Source organism: Notechis scutatus, chromosome 9, assembly GCF_049901735.1.
Source record: "Notechis scutatus isolate UNSWTSFEM ecotype Mainland chromosome 9, rNotScu1.2, whole genome shotgun sequence".
Lineage (NCBI taxonomy): Eukaryota > Metazoa > Chordata > Lepidosauria > Squamata > Elapidae > Notechis > Notechis scutatus.
In genome coordinates, this window is record NC_142017.1 from 16,829,209 (window position 1) to 16,853,211 (window position 24,003).

Genomic DNA, 24,003 nt, shown 5'->3' on the forward strand with positions numbered 1-24,003 from the left:
GAAAACAACCAATATCAAAGAAAAGGGAATATTACCAACTGGAAAACTGTCTCCGTAAAAGAGAAAAGACCAAAAGGATAACCCCCAAACCCAAAGGGGCTCTACCACCATCCTAATCCAAAGCTTAGAAGAACCAAATTTGGGGCAATTTCAAAAAAATCAGAAATCAGAATCCTGACAGTGGGAGCAGTGTAGATGCTGGGTGGGGAAACTTATCATTCCGGAAGGCAGGCAGCATCACGGAGAAGACATTTGATTGTAATCCATTGAGGGATGTACTTTTATTTTTTGCTTATACTATTTAGCACTGAGCAATAGCAATAGAGATCATTATATACATCAGCGGGGAGTCCAACCTTGGCAACTTTTAAGACCTGGGGACTTCAACTCCCAGAGTTCCCCAGCCAGCCTGGGAGTTGAAGACCCCAGGTCTTAAAAGTTGCCAAGGTTGGACACGCATGTTGTAGAGAGAAGATGTGGACTTGAACTCTGGACCTTCTGCAGACTCCAGCCTATGCTTTACTACTCAGTGGTGGGATTCGATTTTTTTTTTTTACTACTGGTTCTGCGGGCGTGGTGTGGCTTGGTGGGCGGGCATGGCGGGCATGGCAAGGGAAGGATACTGCAAAATCCCTATTCCTTCCCCCAACCCCCTCACCTGCTTTCCAGCTCTGTTCTCCTGTGCAGGGCAACCAAAGAAGACCCAGCCAATCAGCTGGGACTCGGGAGGCAGAGAATAGATGGGGGTGGGGCCAGTCAGAGGTGGTATTTACCAGTTCTACTCAAAATTTCCACTACCGGTTCTCCAGAACTGGTCAGAACCTGCTGAAGACCACCCCTGTTACTACTGTACATCCATGGTTGCCACATTTGTAAGCAATGAATCTGTTCTTTTGCAGCAAAGAAAAGGAGGCCCCACCAGGCTAACACTGCCATCAAAATCCACGGTGAGTTCCCCTTCTAATCTCAGGGTGAGCCTGCGGGACACAAATTTTCAGAGAGCACCCGAAGGTTGTTGACGACGGACAAGAGGAGGAACTGCCTCGGATAGCATCCATCCTTTTGGACTCTTCTTAATGGGGCTAGTGGGATTCTGCTACATCCGAAAGTCCCACTTTTCCTTCTGATGAAGCACTGGGGGTATTTTATTTTATTTTTTAAAAAAAGGATGGCCCTGATTCGATTGTTTGCCTGTGCTATATGGAAGGCAGTCTTAAGAAAGCTTCCCCCCTAGTTTGCAGGATTGGGCCAAGAGACACTAAGATGCTACTAATAAAGGAGAATTATTTGTAGCTCTGAGTTGACATGAGGAGCCCTTGGTGTTCTCTGAGCTTGATTGCTTCCTTGCAAAGGTTTCATTACCCGGAACCAGCTAACATCGTTGCTGCTCAGATGAGAAAAGAAAACAAGAAAACAAGCAAGCTCAGAACATACCAAAGAACTCTTACACTAAGGTGATGTGTGTGTGAAGAAAGCCCAGCTTTTGTACTGGTGACTGATCTACCTCTCCTTTGAAGGGTGGCTTAGATTTAAATGCCCCCATATCTCCACTTAACCTTTATTTAATCTGTTTACCGATTTAATCTGGGTTAATCCTACATAGGCTGGGCTTCATAACACACAGGGTTGCAGAAAAATAGCAAACTCAGGTTAAAACTAACCAAGTTTAGCTAGAGGTGTCTTGTGCGGTCTCTACGTCTTCAGTTGGCCCGGGTCAACCTGGGATGGGAAGCCAGCCATTGTATTGTTGTGTAAGACCACTGGGTAGCATGTCCCCCCCCCCCCCATCGCCCCACCCAAGGATTGTTAGACAGAGTCATGCGGTGGCACTGCGGATGCCACCAAGGACTTTTCAATTAAGTTTGTCCTGATGCAATGGAAGAGCATTCCACAAGGGTGTTTATGGGAAGGGTGGCTCCAAGTTTCTGGATGCCAAAGTCATTGGCACCATTAGGAGAATATGACCTCTTGGTCAGCAGCCTTAGGTTGCCTGGGTTAACAGAACTGAGGGCCTTGCCCACTTAGTTGGGAGTTACAGGATCGAGTGGATCCAAGCTGCTGAATGCCATTGGATCCATAAATATGGGGGGGAGTGACACTCATGTAGAAAACCTTAATATTTCCATTCCTCTTCAGTACAAAGTCAACCTTGCTGCTTGTCATCCTCTTCTTCTCTTTCTTTCCACCTTTCTCATCATCAGATCCTTCTAGGACTTCACATAAAGGACCAAAGTGGGATAATTTGAGCCTTTAGCCAAGTATCCCTTAAGTGAGACCTCTGGGTTAGTTATTCGGTGATCCATTGGTTTCTTGTCTTGATTGCCCATTCTCAAGAGTCTTTCCTAACGACAAAGTCCAAAAGAGACAATATCTTCCTATCTTGCTTCCTCAAACTCCAGCTTTGGCTTCCACGGAGTGTCACAGGGAATGCCATTCCTTGCACAATTCCGGTATCGGGCATTATATAGAAGGCATGTACAGTATAATTTATAGAATTAGAGACTCCTCTGCCAGTCATCATCACTTTTAACGACTCTCTAATCCCTTGCGGAGTGGAGTCTGAGCAACTGAGTGTTTACGGGCCGGATGCCTTTCCTGTCACCAATGCGGAACTATACTCAGGAACTATATTCTCATCATGCCTAGAGAGAGAAATATCTGCCCCTACCTAGAATCGAACCTACAGCCTCCTGATTGTGAGGCGAAAAGTTCACCTCTAGGCCACCGCATCACTCTGGAGACTCCTCTGTCAATGCCGTGCCCTATTTCTCTGTGGGCGGGGGAAAGGAGAGTTTCCTTGACTGATCTCTGCAATTTTCTCCTTTTTTAGGATGCGGACTTGGCTCGTCTCTTAAGCTCGGGCTCTTTTGGAAATCTGGAGAACCTCAGCCTGGCCTTTACCAACGTCACAAGTGCCTGTGCAGAGCATCTAATTAAACTGCCTTCACTCAAGCAGCTGAACCTGTGGTCCACTCAGGTACGGGCTGTGCAAGCAGCCGCCATGATGGGCAGGGAGGTTTTTGTGCTAATTCCAACCCGGGACGACCCGGAGTGTGTCGCTGCTTTCATTCAGTGCAAGAAGCCCCCAGCCCTTTTCAAGGAGATTCCTCCCAGGTGCATTCCTTCCTCTTTCAAAGTCCACCTGTTCCACGCATCTTTTCTTGCACCTCAAATCCCAGGGGTGGGCTGCTGGGGGTTCGCAGGGGTTTGGGAGAGCCCCTAGCTAAGTTTCTGTGCAGTTTGGAGGACCCCCAAATCCCACTTCTGGCTGGGCCCACCCACCCTGCCCCTCCCCTCCCAGGAATCCCCACGTGGCCCATTTTGGATGCAGGTAAGTGCAAGGTATGCACACGGAGGCTGGGGGAGGGCAAAAAAAGAGCCTCTCAGAAGTTTGGGAACTTTGCTTTACCTTTACCTTTACCTTTACCTTTACTTTACTTTACTTTACTTTACTTTACTTTACTTTACTTTACTTTAACTTTAACTTTAACTTTAACTTTAACTTTAACTTTAGCTTTAGCTTTAGCTTTAGCTTTAGCTTTAGCTTTAGCTTTAACTTTAACTTTAACTTTAACTTTAACTTTAACTTTAACTTTAACTTTAACTAACTTTACCTTTACCTTTACTTTACTTTACTTTACTTTATTGTAATGTACTGTACTGTACTTTACTTTACCTTTACCTTTACCTTTACCTTTACTTTTACTTTACTTTTACTTTATTGTCATTGCACCTCATACAACGAAATCAAACACCATCTTCAGTGCACATCATGACCATGACCATGAAAATAAAAACAAACACGCATACTTCACCCTCCACACATTGAACCGAAAACCCCCGACACCACACAAGCACTGCTTGTAACAAGGCTTGCTGACTATAGATGCTCCTTGCCCCACAGGATTCAATCAAGGAAAGGATCCAAAACACACACAGAATCATACACACCATACATTGGAAGAAGGAGCAGTTAGCCGCAGCATCCATGTGCGCAGCCACCTTGAAAACCCATGTCTGGCTTCCAGAGAGCCTTTGGTGTCCGAGAAGGACATTTTCATCCTCCCAGAGGCTTGAGGAAAGCCTCTGGAGCCCAAGAAGGGCAAAAGCGTGCTGCCCCCCATGGCACAGGAGGCCGACTAGGCCACGCCCACCACGGCCACGGCCACCCAGCATCCAGGCAGAAAACCCTTTGCTAAATTTTTTGAAGCCCAGCCATGCTCAATCCCATGCAGATTAAATATTCTCTTCACCTGCAGTAAGACCGTGAACTGGAGGTTGCCTTCCATATCTTTTTTGCTGCTGTTGTTTACAATTCTTTTATAAATTTATCGGAATATAAAATGCAAAGGAAATGAAAATAATGTCTCACTTAGCAACAAAAATTTTGGGCCTCCATGGTGGTCATGTCGAGGACTACCTTATGTTGTGTTAAATGCCTTCCTTGGATGTAATTCCCTGAAAGATGCTTGGAAACACAAACATGGCATCCTCTGCAATTCGCAGGATCGCACCTTTGCTCACTGAAGTTCCGTGTAATCCTGTGGGAAAGACACAGCTGCTTTAAAAAGTTGCAGAAAACCACTGCATTGTTTCAAAGCACCTTTCTGGAACCCGGTCCAAAACCCGGTCCAGTCCTGGGATAAAAAAAAATCTACTTCAGCATTTTGCTTTCAAAACAAGGGAAGTCCATGCTGAGATGGACTTTCTGCTTCTCCATAATGATCCTACAGGTTCAGAGTTCCAATAAAGGAGACTATTTGTAGCTCAGGGTTGAGATGAGGGGTCTGTTGTGGTTCGCCGGCAGTCTGTGCAGACGGTAGTAGAATCGGACAGTGGGGAAGAACAGAGACCAGTCCAGGAGTCTGGAAAGAACTCGGACAAGGGTCCTGCATCCGATGCAGGGATGGGGCCAGGACCATCTGGGAGTGAGGTGCTGCCTCCAGAGTCTGGCAGCAGCGAGGCAGAGGAACAAGGGGAGCCTGTTCCCAGTGCATGTGTGCGCAGAGCTGCCAGAAGGCGAGAGCTAAGACAAAAGGGGTGACTTGGGAATAAGGCTTGGAGGTGATTGCCCCTCCCATAAGGTATAAAGGACAGGCAAAGGTAAAGAAACCTTTGCAGGAAGCAACGTCGTTTGCTCTGTTCAGACTAAACCTGGAAGCTCTGCGTGGACTTTGTACTTCGGTTGTTTTTTTTATAGTTCATTTGGCACTTTAGTTGTTAGCAGCAATTCAAAGGAGAGAAAGGTGAGTGCTTATCTCGAGGGACTGTTTGGGACTCATTACAGGAACGAACATAATTCCCAGCGTTGAAATAAAACAGTTGTTTTAACTAAGCGTCTGCTTAATTATGGTCTCAGGAAGCCTTGGTTAGAACAGGGTCCTTAGTGCTCTCTAAGCTTGCTTGTTTTCTTGCAGACGTTTCATGATCTGATTAGGTAACATCATCAATGCTACTGATGTTACCCAGTTTGGGTTATGAAAGGTCTGCAAGAAAACAAGCAAGCTCAGGTTTAGAGTTCGTTTATTTTCCAGCCATTGACTGCTGCTTATAAACATTCCTTCTTTGTTTTTTTTTTCTTCCCTGGAGTTTGGGGATGCAGGTTTGCGGCTCCTCTCTGAACACCTCACAATGCTTCAAGTGCTCAACTTGTGTGAAACGCCCGTTACCGATGCTGGCTTGCTGGCCCTGAGCTGTAAGTGAAGAAAAACCCTGGTGTGGTGATGGGAAGAGTGGGGACCAATTCAGCGCAGTGCATTCATCAAACAACAGTATCACTCCTCTTCTTTTGGCTGGATGGGGGGAAAGAGAGAGATTTGTAATAAAAGGAGAGAAAGAGAGAAAATATGTTTGCAGGGAATGATAAAGAGAATTGCGTGGTAAAGAGACTAACATAGACCTATACATCATCATCTAATGACCCCATAGTCCTTTGTGGAGTGGAATCTTGGCAACTGAATGGAGCTGGGTGTTTACTGGCCGGATACCTTTTCTGTCGCCAGTGCGGAGTTTTTTTTCCAGCAGATATATTTTCATTGTGCCCAGAGAGAGAAATATCTGCCTCTACCTAGGATTAGAACTCACAGCCTCTTGATTGTGAGGTGAGAGCTCCACCTCTAGGTCACCACAGCACTCATTAACATAGCCCATGTATGATCCACATTACAAAGATGGAAAGAAAATAAAAATGATCAGTTCGTTGCTCCTTGGAATTAATCATTCCATGTTTGGAATTATCACTTTTGCAACTAATGGTGATAATCTCGCAAGGCAGAGTTTCTAGATTCAAGATTTGAAGTCGTACAAAAAGTAAGAAGGAAATCAGAACCAAAGAAGTTTCTTGGATGAGAAGCAAGATGTCTTCAAGGAAAAACAAAGTCCCCCCCCCCCTTTTTGGGGGGCGGACAAAGCACATTTGGGATAATAATGAAGTCCAACAGGCAAATCCAGAGGATTTATTGTGGGCTTACCTATCTTTTCAAATATAGGAAATCTCATTTTGGATAATAAGTAATATATGTAGATTTTAAAAAAACATTTTCCCCATACATTACACATATTAAAGCTCGAACACATGGACAGATATTAAATGAACAATAGTTTGGTTGTTTAATCCTTTGTACAGCTGCAGTGAAGTCTATTTACATTACTGAAATGGGAGTTGTTGGCTTTTGGGGATTTGTGTGTGTGTGTGTGTGTGTTTGTGTCTCTGAATCAGTGTTGACTGCTGGTGACTCTCTGAACTATTCCCTGCAGTTTTCTCGCCCCAATTTTGGAGTAATTCAATGCCTGTGAATTTGATTTCTTGTAATTCTTCAATGTGATAGTTTTTAAAGCAATAATATTGCTTGTTTGTGGCCAAGTGCATTGGATGAATCTAACTTACTATGGTTTGTAAAGCACATGTTACTACTTTTCCTGTTTTACAAACTCAACAAAGTAAGGGATTTTCCTATCAAGGAGCAGCTGATTTTGGCATCTCCACAGTCATTTTCTTAAAAAATGTCAAGATTCTATATTATGTGTTTGTGGAGAAAACGTTGCTCAATCAATACTTAAGGTTTGACAGCCTGTGATATACAAACTTTAAAATATCCATGAAATTACCATCCAACACCAGAACCAAAAATCAATTATGTGCATTGCTGTCCCAGTTAATTTTTTTTTCTCACCAAATGCACTACGGAAGAGGATGATTTTTACCAGTTCCAAAATCTTTGTAGTTGTTTGCAAAGAGTCCATTCCAACTTGTTAGCACCTCATCAAATCAGAATAGAAGGGACCTTGGAGGTCTACTAATCCAATCCCCTGCTCAAGAAGACCTTGGAGAAGATTGGACAAATGGCTATCCAATCTCTTCTTAAAAACCTCCAGTGATGAAGCCCCTACAACTTCTGGAGGCAACTTCTGTTTCACTGGTTAATTGTCCTCACTGTTAGGAAGTTTCTCCTTAACCCAGGTTGCCTTTCTCCTTGATTAGTTTCCATCCATTGTTTCTTGTCCTGCCTTGAGGTCCTTTGGAGAATAGGTTGAGCCCTTTCTCCTTTGTGGCTGCCCCTCAAAATACTGAAATACTGCTATCATGTCACCCAAAAGTCCTTTTCTCTCTACTGGCCATATCCACGTTCTTCATATGTTTTTGTCTCCGGTCCCTTAATCCTTTAATCAAGGAAAATATAAAATGTTGGATCAGCTTTCTGAAATTAATTTCGGGGACAAGTTGATCCAAAATGAAGGGGTTAAGTGCTCTTTAAAGTCCAGATGTTGATTTGGACTGCAGGATGTCAACTGCCAGTCCTCAACCATTTCCCATTTTTAATGCCATCCTTTGCAATCTGCATACAGACCAACATCCTTCTGTGTTTATTTCCTAGCCATGAAAAGCCTCTGTAGTTTAAACATGAACAGCACCAAGCTCTCAGCAGATACCTACGAAGACCTCAAGGTATGTTGCCTTTCTAAAGCATCCTTCATGTATCTGTAACCAGGGGTTGGGGGCCAGCGTTTTTAGCCAGTGTCAGAAGGACAAAAGAAGCTAAGTTTGCAGAAATTAATTTACATATTCATTGCTGATACAGTTCTATAGAGGAGTTATTGAGTCTGTCATTTGTGCCTCAATAACTGTCTGGTTTGGTGCAGCAACCAAACAGGACAGGTACAGACTTTAAGGAATAGTTAGAACTGCAGAAAAAACAATTGCAACCAGTCTGCCTTCCATTGTGGACCTGTATACTGCATGAACCAGAAAGATAGCCGAGAAAATACCTACAGACCACTGACATCCTGGACATGAACTGTTTCAGCTTCTCCCCTCAGGATGGCACGATAAAACACTGCATGCCAAAATAACCAAATATAAAGATAGTTTATCCCCCATGCCATCAGCCTGCTGAACCCTTAATTCCCATAGCACTGACTCATTTCTCATCTTTTCTCATCTTTCTTGCTATCTTCTCCTGTTTGTTTTTTATGACTTATCAATTGTTGTTTGTAACTTCTGATTAATGGTTGTAACTATGATTTATGACCTATTACTGCTGTTTATATGTACACTGTGAACTTATGCACCAGAGACAGATTCCTTGGGTTTCCAATCACACTCAGTCAATAAAGAATTCTATTCTATTTCTGTTCCATTCTCAGTTCGATCCAATTCTGTTTCTATTCTATTTTCTATTCTTTTCTTTTCTCTATTCTATTCTATTTTCCATTCTGTTCTATATTCCATTCTATTCCATTCCCATTCCTATTCCATTCTTGAGTTGATTTTCTATTCTATTTTCTATTCCTATTTTCTATTCTGTTCTTTTTTTCTCTATTCTATTCTGTTCTATATTCTATCCCATTCTACCCCATTCCGATTCCATTCTCAGCAATTCAATTCTATTTTCTATTCTATTTTCTATTATGTTCTATTTTCTATTCTATTTTCTATTATGTTCTTTACTTTTTTCTATTCTATTTTCCATTCTGTTCTATATTCTATTCCATTCTATCCCATTCCGATTCCATTCTCAGTTCAATTCTATTCTATTTTCTATTCTATTTTCTATTATGTTCTTTCTATTTTCTATTCTGTTCTTTACTTTTCTCTATTCTATTTTCCATTCTGTTCTATATTCTATTCCATTCTATCCCATTCCTATTCCCGTTCCTATTCCATTCTCGAGTTGATTTTCTATTCTATTTTCTATTATGTTCTTTCTATTTTCTATTCTGTTCTTTACTTTTCTCTATTCTATTTTCCATTCTGTTCTATATTCTATTCCATTCTATTCCATTCCTATTCCCGTTCCTATTCCATTCTCGAGTTGATTTTCTATTCTATTTTCTATTCTTTTCTCTATTCTCTATTCTATGCTATGCTATGCTACGCTACACTACTTCTATCCCTACCCCATCGCTATCCCATGTTGTCGCAAAGCCATTACAGTCAATCACTGTGTGCCTGGCCAATTAGCAATCACATGGCAATGTATAAGCTCCTGTTTCTTTACAGTTGCCACCTGCACAGTACATTATAGTAGCTTTAACAAACAGAACTTGTAGAACACGACAAACTTCCTTATCATACAGGCAGTCCTTAATTGAACAATAGAGGATTTTTAAACGATTATTTGAAGTTAACAACATTCTCAGGGGAAAAAAACGTCTTACAAGCAAGCCGAGAGAGCAGCACCCAGGAGCCCTCATGTAATGAATTCTGCATCCTTCTTTCTATCTCATCTCTCGTTTTTCTTTCTTTTCCTCCCCACCAGGCTAAATTGCCCAATTTGAAGGAAGTGGACGTCCGCTATACTGAAGCTTGGTGAAAAAGAAAAAAAAAATCCCCCGTGGCGCATTTGTAGAAATTTTTTTCTTTTTGACAGGGAGAGAAGAGAATGATTTCTAAACCATAAAAAAAAAAAAAAAAAAAAAGCAGAGAACTTAGACTTTTGGCGTTTGCCTCTAGAGAGCAGGTTTCTGAGGACATCCATATTTTTAGGTGCTCCGTGTGTGAAATAGTGAAGTTTTGTTTTTTTTTTTCCTTTTTCCGGGTGGAAATTCACACACCAGACCTAATTCTTTCAAGCTTCGTACGCTCGAATTCAACATTGTTTAAATTAAGGGGCGGGAAGTGAAGAAGGCAAGACTGAATAGCCGGAATAAGATTTTGGGGTGGGACGGTTTAGGGGAGCGGGGAGGGTCATCTCTCGGTTCTGGTTTGCTCTCTCTCTCTCTTTTTTTTTTTGTACTTTTTTAAAATTGTGTGTCAAGATTTTTTTTTTTTTTGTACACAAGAACATGCACCGTTTTTTGTTTTTTCCCCAGTTTTCTTTTAACCTTGGCCTTTTCCGTAGATGCTTCCCCATCTCTTTTGTTCTTCAGCGAGAAATAGAAAGGAAAAAAAGAAGAAGAAGAAGAACATAGGCGGAAAATCAAGAGAAGAAACATGAGCAACAGCTCATCCAATTTCTTTCCTCCCCTTGTTCGTTCGTTCGTTGGGTCCTTTCAATCATTATGCAAAGTGATGTTCTTGTAAATACAATTTACATAATACGCCTATTTAAAAGAAAAAAGAAAAAAAGGAAGAAAGTTCAGAAAGAACAGGTCTGGGACCTGTCTTTTATTTATGACTTGTTAATTCATTGTTTGTTTCATTATTTTTGTTTTGTTTCGCGTAGAGTACGGTGTAAACAACTTTGGCGTCTTTTGGTTGTTGTTGTTGCGCTTAAAAAGGCAGACCAAAAGAGAATTGCCACTCCTGTATTCTGTATTATATACATCCTTGGTCCAGCCCATCTTAACTTTTTTTGTTTTTGTTTATATATGCCTCGAGTTCTTTCGACCAGGGGAAAAGAATATACTTGCATAGATGTGCATGTATCTGTGTGTATATGTGTATCACACACACACACACATATGCATATACACACATATAAGAGAACACTGGGTGGGCTGTTGGGAATAAATTTTTGAATTCCTAAAGCCGCATTTTCAGATGATGCTAGATGTAGGAATTAGGACGGGTAATTATACCACTTCTGTTTATATATATGATTATTTCTAAGGCTAGGGAAAATGCTTAGGTTTTTACCTGGGAGTGAAGATTGAGCGGTCAATCGTTTGAGTTAGGATTTGCCAAGGTTTGATTTCTGTTCTATGTCCAAAATTTCAAGGGCAAATTTCACCTTTCCGTGCACCCCCTTTTAGGGAGGTGTTTTCCACTGGTTCTCTCCTCAACTATTGGCTTGTGTTTCATGGAAACTCTCCTGCCATATTGGTCTACAGCTGACCATCAGCCCCGTAGAAAATTCTAGAAGCTGCTAGGCCTATTGGGCTACAGGGAGAGGAAGGTTAGTTCAGAATCAACGTGGCCTTTTAACATCCAGAGATGGGCACTGAATTGTCTTTCCTGTGTTCAGTTTCTCAGAGCCTCTGTGATTTCGCGATGAAGGCACCGGGCTAGAGATCAGGAGATGGTGAATAGAATAGAATAATAGAGTTGGAAGGGACCTTGGAGGTCTTCTAGTCCAACCCCCTGCCTAGGCAGGAAACCCTACACCGCTTCAGACAAATGGTTATCCAACATCTTTTTAAAAACTTCCAGTGTTGGAGCATCTACAACTTCTGGAGACAAATTGTTCCACTGATTAATTATTCTAACGGTCAGGAAATGTCTCCTTAGATCTAGTTCCATCTCGGATATGAAAGCCAGCTGGGTGATTTTGGGCTAGACCTTTTCTCTCAGCTCAGCCTACCTCCCAGGGTTGTTATTTTTGGAGAAAAGGGAGAGGAGGAGGAAGGAGTATTAAGTACGTTCACCGGATTAAGACAGGATAAAAATCTAATGAATAAATAAATAAATCCCCCTGAAAGTATGACCACTATCTTAACTTTTCTTCACCCTCCTATGCGATTACTCAGATACGTGATAAAAGTTTTTTTTAAGTGTTTTCTTTTAAAAATACGCTTTTGGTTTTATTTTATTTTTCCACGCTAAGCTTTCTTTCAATGAAACAGTCGCTTCATCCTTGGGTTGTTGTTTTTTTTAAATAATAATAATAAGGCAAAGGTTTTGTCTTATGTTCCTTTTCAAAGTTAATGCAGGTAAATATAAATATTCAGTTCTTTTGGCGATGTAAGAGATTTTAAAAAACCAGGTATGCTTATAAACACACACACACGTGCGCATAAATAAATAAATAAAAATCTTTGGTTTTTTTCCCTCTTGAATGTGGTTGGATCGTTCCACATTTCAAATCCCTTGTATTTCTGAACTCTCTGTTTTTATAACCATATCAACAACAACAAAAAAACCACCATTGGTTTGAGTCTTAATTCGTATGTTGTGCCACAAATGTTTCAGGGTGACGTTCATTATTTGAATTATTTGGCCGGGGGGTGGGCGGGGGAATGGGACGACAGGTGTGTTTAGTCAAGATTGTGCCCCCCTCACTTTTTGTATGGGTCCCAGGCACCTAAAATAAAAAAAAAGCTTGAGTGGTTCAATTGTGCAGCCATCTTGATTTCTTTTCTTCTTTTTTAACACAGACACAACCCCACAAATGCTCCTGTTTCTGCCTTAGACCCCTTAATCCTGTTCGATAAAACTCAGTGAAGGGAAGAAAGAGACAAAAAAACAACAACTAATGCCAACATTTTATCCTTAGCTGCTTTTACTGATGGATTGCTACTACTGTTCTGTAGCCATGTTTAAAAGAGAAAATAATTTTAAAAAAAGCGTGGAATAATTTCAGGCGACAAAAATAAATAAACTGTAACTGAATATCTTTTAGGAGTGTTTGCTGCCTTTTCTTTGAGTAGGAGAAGTCTCGACCCAGCCAACCTGTGGCACATGGCCTAGAGTAGAACTTGAGGTTCCAAGACGTTTCCTGAGAAATTTTAAGCAGAAGCTAGTCTTGTTAAGGAGTTAGTCTGAAGTAGAGAAGCTGTCATGCCCCTGTTGGAGTCTGAATCTGAGGAGGAAGATGAACAGCTGACAGGGAGTGGGAGTGTGGCTCCATTGGCTGTGTAGGAGGCTGTGGAAGGGCAAAGTCCAACTGGGCAGAGCAGAGCAAAGGGAGAACAAGGGAGAGGGAGTTCAGAGGAAGACTCAGGCCCACCCCCTCTTCATCCTAGGGCACGCAGGGAAGAACGGAGAAGAGAGCAACGTGGGTTGCATGACTTACGGGGGAGGAAAGGGCCCTGATTCCCTTCATTAGCCACACCTGGGAAGACAATTTAAAAGAGATGCAAGCTGAGTGCTGTGCCTGCTGGGAACAAATGTGAGTTTATTTTGTGTTGACTTTGGTTATCGGAGTTCCTGACATCCTCCCAACTGGGTTGAATTACTGCCATTCATGTCTGGAATTCCTTCTCTTGCCCTGCTGGACTAATTACCTCATCTTGCCTTGAGTGGACTTATAGTTACAGTTTTTGTTGACCACATTTTGGACTTGATTCTCTGCAGCCAAAGGTTGTTCCTCAAAGAGTTTTTCTCCAGCCCAGAAGGTAACCAGGACATTGGGGGCAAAGTTGGAGCTTATAAAGGGACTCCTACTGATTATCTGATTGTGTTGCCTTTGTGCCACGCCCTGCGTCATCACAGAAGCCTGTATTTCTCATGGGTGGTCTTATCCCTGTATTCTGGATTGTGGAAATAAACCGAATAATTGTAAGTTGTGTTTCCTTGGAGAAAGAAAACTATTGGAAGTGTCGCCACATCCTTCTTGACAACACCAAAATCAAGCCAGATTGTCTCTTGTTTATTTCTGCTCTTTCTCTCCTATAAAATGATTTTTTAAAAAGCTGGGTGGACTCTCCTGTTTTTGTTCCAGGAAGGTTGGGGGAGGGAATGCTGCCTCTACCTTCATTTGTATTTGCTCATTCTGTGAATCCAGATACCTACAAAGCTCAGGACACTCAGCCAAGCTGTTCTAACCATGCACTGCTTTGCTTAATATCCTCTGCTTTGGAAGCCAGCCAACGTGCATGTAGGTGGGAGGTAAGAGCCTCACCTGCAGTTACCACCACTGTACCTCTGTCAAAGCAATGACATCAGTGTTGCCATAGTGATTGCTTCTTCACCGAGATGCTCAGCTGCCAAGGAGATGGTGGCAAAGGACATGCCAAGCATCATCTTCTGGCACCAAACTCTGCTTTCAGTGTTCCACCCTTCCAGATGGACTCTTTTCTGAATCTCTTCAAAGGATGTGTAGGGCTCAAAGAATTGGAACCGCACTTTAAGTTGCAGTTCATTAAAAACGTACATTATGCTGCAGGTTTATGGTTCGAGCCTATACACAAGAACCTAGTCAACTAAAGTTCAATACTAAATTGGCACCAGAAAAAAGTCAATAGAATTCAAGAAAGATTTGAGTTGGACCGTTTGTGGAAACATAACAGATGCTAGGCTGATGGCTTGCTTAACTCCCCGCTCTCAGGCTCTGTCTGTTGTTCTTACAAGATGTGAGCTTTTGCTGAACTGTATTGTTGCAGGTGTCCTTTACTCATTGGTAGAGGCTTGCTGGACTCCAATTCCCACAAGATTGTCAGGCCCCAAGAAGTAGGAACAACGCATGGAGTTACTTAAAGAGTTATTCCCTTTATTGAATATGCAGCAGTGTGCAGCAGCAGCCAGAGCAATCCTAAATTGCATTAACAGAGGGATGCAATCAAGATCAAGTGAGGTACTAATACCACTAATACCACACCTACTGCATCCAGTTTTGGTCACCACATTATAAAAAAGATGTTGAGACTCTAGAAAAAGTGCAGAGAAGAGCAACCAGGATGATTAGGGGACTGGAACTGGGCGTGAACAACTGGAACTGGGCCTGGCTAGGCTAGTGAAGAGAAGGACCAGGGGAGACATGATAGCAGTCTTCCAATATTTGAGGGACTGCCACAGAGACAAGGAATAATGGATGGAAACTGAACAAGGAGAGATTTAACCTGGAAATAAGGAGAAATTTTCTGACAGAACAATCAACCAATGGAACAGAAGTTGCCTTTAGAAGTTGTGCGAGCTTCATCACTGGAGGCTTTCAAGAAGAAACTGGATTGCCATTTGTCAGAAATGGTGTGTGTGGGGTCTCCTGCTTGGGCAGAGGTTGGACTAGAATCTAGATGATCTACAAGGTCCCTTCCAACTCTGTTAGCCTTCCTAGGGTTAAGAGAGAGTGACTGGCTCGGGAACCAGCTGTCTTCATGTCCAAGTTAGAACTAGAGCTCACGGTCTCCTGGATTCTAGTCTAAGTACTTTAATCACTCTACCAAACTGGCTCTTTTAACTGGTTAGATCCTGGATACAGCATAGCTAGGGGTAGCTATTGGTTGATCTTAGCTGACTGATAAACTGAGCAGTGCCAGATGTGGAGAAATTTTGGATGGAAGACCTCAACCCTGTAGGCTACACTGAGAAGTTAAAAGTAGGTGATAGCAAACAATTTCTATCGTGTTGGCAAACAAAAAAATATGGCCCTCCATGTCCCCATTAAGAAAGCTCCTTATAAGAGACCCTATTTTTTTAGACATGGACCCAGATTTTTGGAGGCAATAGGCTGACTGTAAACCACTTAGGGCTGTAAAGCACTGTGAAGTGCTATATAAGGCTAAGTGCTATTATTATTCTGGATCTTATCCGATTGAAAAGCATCTTCTGCCTGAATCAATGTGGGAATTCCTATTTATTCTTGGTTTACAATTTTATTAGTTCATCAGAATATAAAAATAGAAGGAAAATGAAAACCATGAAAAACTAGGGGAAGAAACAGAAAAAGGAGAAAGTGTGAGATAGAAGAGGAAAAAGGGAAAACAAAGGTGTTGCCTTCTGACTCCTTTTACCACTCTAGAAAATAGCATTACATCCTCATTTTTTTTTTACTTTTACACAATAATATATGTTAGCCGTTTCTATTACAACAAACTCATCTAATCAACAAAATCAAAGTTTCCTATTTTTTTCCCCATCAGAAACACAAAATCCAGAAGCAATTTTCAAGTGGCAGAAAAAAGAAGGGGTCAACCTATTTTTCCAAAATACCTGACGGCCAGACAAGGAATAATGGATGGAAACTGATCAAGGAGAGATTCAAACTAGAAATAAGGAGAAATTTTCTGACAGTGAGAAACAACCAATGGAACAGAAGTTGCCTTCAGAAGTTGTGGGAGCTTCATCACTGGAAGCTTTTAAGAAGAGACCGGACTGCCAACTGTCAGAAATGGTGTAGGGTCTCCTGCTTGAGCGAATTATTGGACTAGATCTCCAAGATCTTCAGTTATTCTATTAGTTATGTGTTTTTTTCTTCAAACAAAGCAATCAATTAAGCCACCTCCACTTTATTTTGTTGTGTGGGAAATAATATATATTTCTGCTTGTAGGGGATTCTTATTTCCTGCAAATGTTTGGCAGAAGAAGTTAGAAGGTGCCCATCTGCTCAGCACTGCTTTCTGGTTTTGCAGTTTTTGACAAAGGAAGAAACGTGCAATCTGGGGTTATTTCAAGAGATGGCAGCCAAGGACAAAGTTTTTGTGGAAGGTGACAAGATCTCTTAGAGCTAATCTAGACGACCTTTCAAGGAGATTGGGGATTACCCTGGGATTTTTCACTTTTTAAAACTCCCTGGGACCCCAGAAGGCAGTAAAAAGTACATATCTGTTGGAGGGGAAATGATGACGAAAGAATAAATTGGCAACCAAATCAGTTTTTTTAAAGATGAGATGGAAAAAGGGGAATAAGAAATGTTCTGTTTGGATGAAAGTTTGGTTTTGTTTTATTTATGTTATTCAGACTTTTCTTCCTCGGCTTACTTTCCTTGTGAATTTTGATCTAAAATAAATGTGAAGTATTTTACTGATGCTTTGTTAGGAAAAGGTGTAAGATTCTGATGAAGCGAATGAAGTCATGTTACTCATTTTTTAAAATGGCATTGTATGCTTTTAAGATTATGGAAAGAAAACTTTATATAATCTTTGCCATGACTGACCGTGTGGGTGGGAATGAATTAAAAGGGGTGGGAATTGATGAGTTTTAATTGTTTTTCTGAGTTTATTTTTCTCCTTGTCAACTAGGCATTTTGTGTGTGTGTGTGTGTGTGTGTGTGTGTGTGTGTGTGTGTGTGTGTGAGAGAGAGAGAGAGAGAGAGAGATCAAATAGAATTGTTACAACCACAGTTCCTTCCTTCCCTCCCTCAACCTGTATCCCTCAACCTGTATACCTCAACCTGTATCTTCCCTTCCCTTCCCTTCCCTTCTCTTTTTTCTTTTGTTTCTTTCTCTCTATACTTCTTTCCTTTCTTCTCCCCCTTCCTTCCTTCCTTCCTTCCTTCCTTCCTTCCTTGTAGTGCTACCAAATTTGGATTGGAAATACAGTATCCAAATGACCCCTAGATGGCAGCAAAAAATAATCCTGCATCCTGCTGCTACCATCTAATGGTTTGCTTAAGAGTTTTCTCTTCCCAATCTGACCATCCCACTTTAAAGGAATGTGATTTTTCCATTTACTAGAGCTCAATATCAGCCCGCTTTCACGCCTAAGGCAGGACTAGAACTCCCAGTCTCCTGGTGATTGGCCCCAAATCACACATCCAGCTTTCATGCATAAAGTGGAACTAGAAATCCCAGTCTCCTGGTTGTTTTCCCAAAGTCACTCATCCATCTTTCATGCCAAAGACAGGACTAGAACTCACATTCTCCTGGTTTTTAGCCCAGGATCTTAACCACTAAACCAGAGCTCTCCAAACTTGGCAATTTTAAGACTTGTGGACTTCAACTCCCAGAATTCCTCCCATAGCTGGCTGAGGAATTTTGGGAGTTGAAGTCCACAAGTCTTAAAGTTGCCAAGTGTAGGGGGACCCCTGCACTAAACCAAACGTGCTTCTCTTACCCACTTCTCAAAACGAAAGAAGACAGATAGAGTAAAATCATTCAAGCATTTTATATATCGATGCATTTCCCCTTCCTTCTTTTAATATGAGACCATAATTTGCTATTCAAAAGATGAACTGGCTGCTTAAGCAAATCTCTTCGGCGAAGGACGATGCTTCTTGTGAACATTTGGTATTCAAAATCCCAACAAAGGCTGTGTGGGCAGGGGAGCTCATGTTCACTCTTTGGCACTGTTCAGGCTGTCTCAGCTTATTTCCTTTAAGCAAATAAATGAGAGCTTGAATGGGGAAGCACAATAATTTTCCTACTCATCAGCAAAACCAACATGCCAAGTTTTGCCGAGTAACTCTTACAGGTTCCTTTACCATCTTGTATACACAGTATACCATTTTGGCATACTGTGTAACGGTGTGGTATGCTGGATGCTCTGTAGTGGATAAGAAGATGCTCCAGAGAGTTATAAACACAGCACAAAAAAATCATCGGTTGCTCTCTTTCTTCTTTGGAAGAGATTGAGAAGACCAGACTCCTCTCTAGAGCACTAAAAATCTCCACAGACCGTTCTCATCCTGGACATTCATATTTCGAACTGTTACCATAAGGAGACGTTACAGGTGTCTTAAAATGAGGACTAACAGACTGAGAAACAGTTTCTTTTCCAAGGCAATAATTGTCTTGAATCAAACAGCTCATTTGTGATCTAGTCCTATGTATACAGTGGCATTTTTGAACTATTTAACTTACTAAATGATTTAGATAGGTTTGAGACTAAGTTTTTAATTATTATTATTTTAATTATTTTAATTTTTAAATACTTGTGGTGTGATTGTGATGTGGTGTTTGGGGCACTGTGCTGGAGTAGCTTTCAAATGTCATTGTATTCGTGGAATGCAATGACACTAAAGGTAAAATTCTAAAATTCTAAAAATTCTAAATTCATCATAGTAACACAAAGGCACCGCTGGTCTGATAGAGGAGTGATCTATAGGATTGATGGACAATCTGATCCAGTTGAGAGCATCCAAGGTCCCACATGGATTCATCTCCAGGTTTTTAAGTCCCTGATAGGATTAGCTCAGAGGTTGGCCTAAAGTTCTGGGAGGAGAAGGAAGGAACTGAATGTCCCGGTAATTAAATGGCAATCAAACCCATATCAAGAGTATTAACGCAACCACATTCCAATGGCAGCGATCAATACCTTGAGTCAGTTATCTAGGAGAGCCTTTCTTAACGTGGCATTTTCCAGAAGTCTCGTGACTGAATCTCCTAGAATTTCCCAATAACCTTAGTCAAGTTTGGATTTGGATTTGGATTTGTTTGGATTTCTGGAATGCTGAGAATGCATGGAGGCTGAAGGCAAAAGTTTGGGGAGTTTCTGGAGGCCTCCAGAATGTCTGCCAAGAGCAGAGGTCTCCAAACTTGGCAACTTTTAAGACGTGTGGACTTCAACTCCCAGAATTCCTCAGCCAGCCATACTGGGAGTTGAAGTCCACAAGTCTCAAACTTGCCAAGTTTGGAGATCCCTGACCAAGAAGGTGAAGGATCACCACGAACTTTGGCCTTCTCTTAATTCTCCTGAGCCTACAAATGGAATCCGAGAAACTAAATTAATCTCAAATTAGCCTTGTCCTTTTTTTGGTCCCTCCAAAGTCAGAATCTTGCCCCCGCTCCACTTTTCATGTCCTCGGATCAAGTAGGGAGGCAACTGTTCCTCATCAGAAGGGATTTGCTGCCTCTCTTCCCCAATGCCCGTCTGCAGCCAATCCTCCCCTGTGTTTGTGAGGATGGGCAGCTCCCCATCTGGTTGACCATTTCCCCTGAGGCCAGATGGGCCTGGGACAACATCGTCCTCAACCCTTGGATTTCCAGACATTCCCGGGGATTCAAGTCGTCCCCATCAGATGGTCCCAGTTCCAACTCTTTCCCCTCCTTCAAACTGGGATCCTGTTCTAACCAAGTCTTCCCGAGATTGTAATTAAGCACATGCTTAGTTAAAACAACTCTTGTTTTATTTCAACGCTGGGAATTATGTTCATTCCCAGCTGGTAATGAGTCTCAAACAGTCCCTCGAGATAAGCTTTCTCTCCTTTGAATTGCTGCCAACAACTAGAGTGCCAAATTAACTGTAAAAAAACAACCGAAGTACAAAGTCCACACAGAGCTTCAAGGATTAATCTGAACAGAGTGAATGACATTGCTTCCCGCAAAGGCTTCTTTACCTTTGCCTGTCCTTTATACCTTATGGGAGGGGCAATCACCTCCAAGTTACTCCTGAATTGCCCCTTTTGTCCCAGCTGCTCTCGCCTTCTGGCAGCTCTGCGCACATGCACACTGGGAACAGGCTCCCCTGGATCCTCTGCCTTGCTGCTGCCAGCCTCCAGAGGCTCCAGAGTCAGCACACAACTCCCAGCTGGTCCTGGCCCCATCTCTGCATCGGATGCAGGACCCTTGTCCAAGTCTTCTCCAGATTCCCTGACTGGTCCCCTTCCTTCCCCAATGTCTGATTCCGCTGCCGTCTGCACAAGCTGCTGGCGAACCACAACAGATCCGGTGGGGCCATGACAGTGTGTGTTTGTATGTGTGTAAGAAAATCAAGATAGCTGCAGTGATTGTCACAAGACACATAGAAGAAACATGAGGATTTCAATTTTCATGAAGGTAGCTGTCACATTGATTGCTTAGACATGCACACACACACCCTTGGTGGGGCATCCTTGAGGATTTTTCATCTACCTAAACGCCAGCCGTCTATCACATGAGGCACATGGGGGGAAAAAAGCTGAAAACAGATCATCCTTGACTTAGAATAGTTCGTTTAGTGACCATTCAAAGTTAAAACAGCACTGAAAAAAAAAGGGACTTGAGCATTTTTCACACTTGTAGCATCCCTCATGGTCACATGATCAAAATTCAGACGCTTGGCAACTGGTTCATATTCATGATGGTTGCAGGCAGTGTCTTTGGGTCAACGTAAATCATCTTTTGCAACCTCCAGACCAAAAAAGTCAACGGGGAAGGCTGATTCACTTAACAACTGCAGGGACTCACTTAACAACGGTGGCAAGAAAGCTCAAAAAAATAGAGCAGAACTCCGTTAACAACTCTCTCACTTAGCAACAGAAAAATTGGGCTCCATTGCAGTTGTAAGTTGAGGACTACCTATACACAGCATGCTAACCTAAATTCTGCATATATCCTGTGTAAGTCTCCCATTGTTGCTTTGGATAGTGAGTTAGGCAGCATATAAATTCAATAAATAAATAAAAGGGAAATATAAAAGTAAAATGACACACTACTAATGAAGCTCACTCATAACTTAAATAATAAATTTTGACCACTCTAGGCTTTTTCAGCTAGAAGGAAATTTCATGCTAACGAAGTCAACGAATGAGTAAATGATTAGCAGGTTTTGCATGATAAGGAATGTTTATAGTAACAGGGTTGTCCGGATTGAGAAACAGTTAAGCAAATCTATGCAGATTTGAAGCTTCTACTGCCTCAATAGACTCCCCCCCCCCTCCCCCCCCGGTTCTGGCTGAAAAATTTGGTGGATGGGAGTTGATTATTAATCCGATTTGAATGGTTAAAAATTTAGCTGGGGTATAATGCAACCGAAGACTTCAAGCTCCCAAGCTTATCGCAAGACTCTTTATTGCATTTGTATTGTTGGTGGGAGAAAAGTAGAAAACAGCAATGTTTTAGCTAAATCTACAGATTGACTTTTAACAGGTGGATTAGGAAGTGTGCAAACTACACTAACATTCTTCCTCTGTTTTGCAGGATTGATTTGAATACCTGTGCAGTTCTAGCGATTAAAAAAAAAAACCACAAAAAAATTATCCTGTTTTTTCACCCCTTTAAAAATTTAGGCCTGCTTTCATAAGGCAGACCCATTCCATGTAAAGAGCTGTATTTTTAACAATTTATTGACATCCTCTTTCTCGGTAGGCTAAGCATTTATTTTGGGTGAATGTTTTTGAAGTTGGACCAAGTGGAACATTGTAAATTATGCATTTGTTTACCTGGGTTATTTTCAGGCACATGCTTACATTTTTTTTTTTACTGCACAGCTGTTAAAATTAATGGGACAAATAAATCAATTCATTAAATCTATTTGGTTTTGAGTTGGTCCAGTCAGTAAATTGTGCTTGCCCAGAAAAACCTAACCATAACTTCTGTGAAGTACATCTGCGCAGCGCTTTTGGTAACGTTAGGGAAGTGGTTACACCCGTCACATCTAGAAACTTTAAGAAGTAGCACAGCGATGGGATTCAAAATTTTTACTACCGGTTCTGTGGGTGTGGCTTGCTGGGTGTGGTGTGGCTTGGTGGGCGTGGCTTGGTGGATGTGGTGTGGTTTGGTGGCCATGGTGTGGCTTGATGGGCGTAGCAGGAGAAGGATACTGTAAAATCTCCATTCTCTTCTCACTCCTGGGGGAAGGTTATGGCAAAATCCCCATTTCCTCCTCACCCCACTAACCTGCTTTCCAGCTCCGTTCTCCTGTGGAGGGCAACAAAAGAAGACCCAGCCGATCAGCTGGGACTCAGTGGGAGGCAGAGAAGAGATGGGGGCGGGGCCAGTCAGAGGTGGGATTTGCTGGTTCTCTGAACTACTCAAAATTTCCACTACCGGTTCTCCAGAACTGGTCAGAACCTGCTGAATACCACCTCTGAAATAGCACCTCTCTAGCCAACATTTTCTCCTGTCCAAGGAATAAGCCTGGCTGACTTTTTTTAAACTTCTGAAATCAGCCAGGATTAGCTAAATGCCACTACCTAAAATAGCACTGAGAGTGTTAAGTTAGAAACAGGGAGACCGTGAGTTCTAATCCCACCTTGGCAGAAAGCCAACTGGGTTAACTTGGCCGATCAGTTTTTCCTTAATCCTCAGTAGGAGGAAATGACCAACCACTTCTGAAAAATCTGGCCAAGAAAATTGCAGGCAGTTTTCAAGAATCAGACAACGATCAACAGAAGGGGGGGGAATATGGTTGGGTGGCATCATGGCTGTGTAAGTGGGGTGAATGTTGTGAAATAGTGGGTACATCAGGGCAGTCAAAAGTTCCAACCCTTTTTAACGGCCACATCTTGTGTCAAATGTGACCCCCCAGAATTTCAACGACGGTTGGCTGGCAATTTGGGGCATTGAACTTGACACATGTGGAAAGTCCCCAGTTTGGAGAAAGCTGTTATTAGGTATACTCACCTGAAATCTCTTTATTTGGTCCTTTTTGCATTGCTGGAGATTGGAAGCAAGAGGAAATCAGTGGGAGGTTTAATGCCTTGATGCTTTCACTTGCACACGAGGTGGTTTTCCATCCGTTGCTTCTTGTCCTGCCCTCAGGTGCTTTGGAGAATAGATCAACCCCTTCTCCTCCCCTTCAAGTATCATGCTATCATGTCATCGCTAATCCTTCTCTTTCTTAGACTAGACATACCAAATTCTTGCAACCATTCAGCGTATATTTTATCCTCCAGGCCCCCAATCATCTTTTGCTCTTCTCTGCTCTCTTTCTAGAGTCTCAATACCTGCTTAGTATTGTGGTGACCAAGTGTGGTCTCACCAGTACAGGAAGATAATTCTTAAGCCAAACCAAAGCGTACAAACATTACAACACAATGAGACATAGGCTAAAGAAACAGGTTGCTGCAAATGTGGAAGGTTGGCATTTGACTCTGGACAAATGCTTAGAGATGAAGCTCAATTGCATTTGGGCTGTAAAACCCAGACAATTACTAAGTTGCATCCAAGATTTAGAGCAGGGTTGTCCAACCTTTGCAACATTAAAACCTGTGGACTTCAGCTCCCAGAATTCCCCAGCCAAGCTTGCTTAAGTTGTATCCAAGATTTAGAGCATGGGTGTCCGACCTTGGCAACTTTTAAGACCTGTGGACTTCAACTCCCAGAATTCCCCAGCCAAGCTTGCTTAAGTTGTATCCAAGATTTAGAGCATGGGTGTCCGACCTTGGCAACTTTTAAGACCTGTAGACTTCAACTCCCAGAATTCTCCATGTAATCATCTTTGTGATTACAAGCTTGTGGTTACAATCTGGTCAGCTATATAAGTCTTCAAAAAAAAAAATACATTGATGAGAAACAAATGCTTTTAAAATAAATAAATAATTGTTGCCT

General features: G+C 42.0%; 1 protein-coding gene across 2 annotated transcripts in view; it reads left to right on the forward strand.

Moving 5' to 3' along the window:
- The window catches only part of CMIP (c-Maf inducing protein), a 172,117-nt gene extending 159,341 nt beyond the window's left edge, over positions 1-12,776 (forward strand). For both annotated transcript variants that reach the window (XM_026672056.2, XM_026672057.2), the window contains 5 exons: positions 900-947; positions 2,831-2,977; positions 5,590-5,695; positions 7,875-7,945; positions 9,759-12,776. In XM_026672056.2, the coding sequence (XP_026527841.1) occupies positions 900-947; positions 2,831-2,977; positions 5,590-5,695; positions 7,875-7,945; positions 9,759-9,812 (426 nt within the window). In that variant the 3' untranslated portion in view covers positions 9,813-12,776. The remainder of the gene's footprint in view (positions 1-899; positions 948-2,830; positions 2,978-5,589; positions 5,696-7,874; positions 7,946-9,758) is intronic.
- Positions 12,777-24,003: the final 11,227 nt, after the last annotated feature.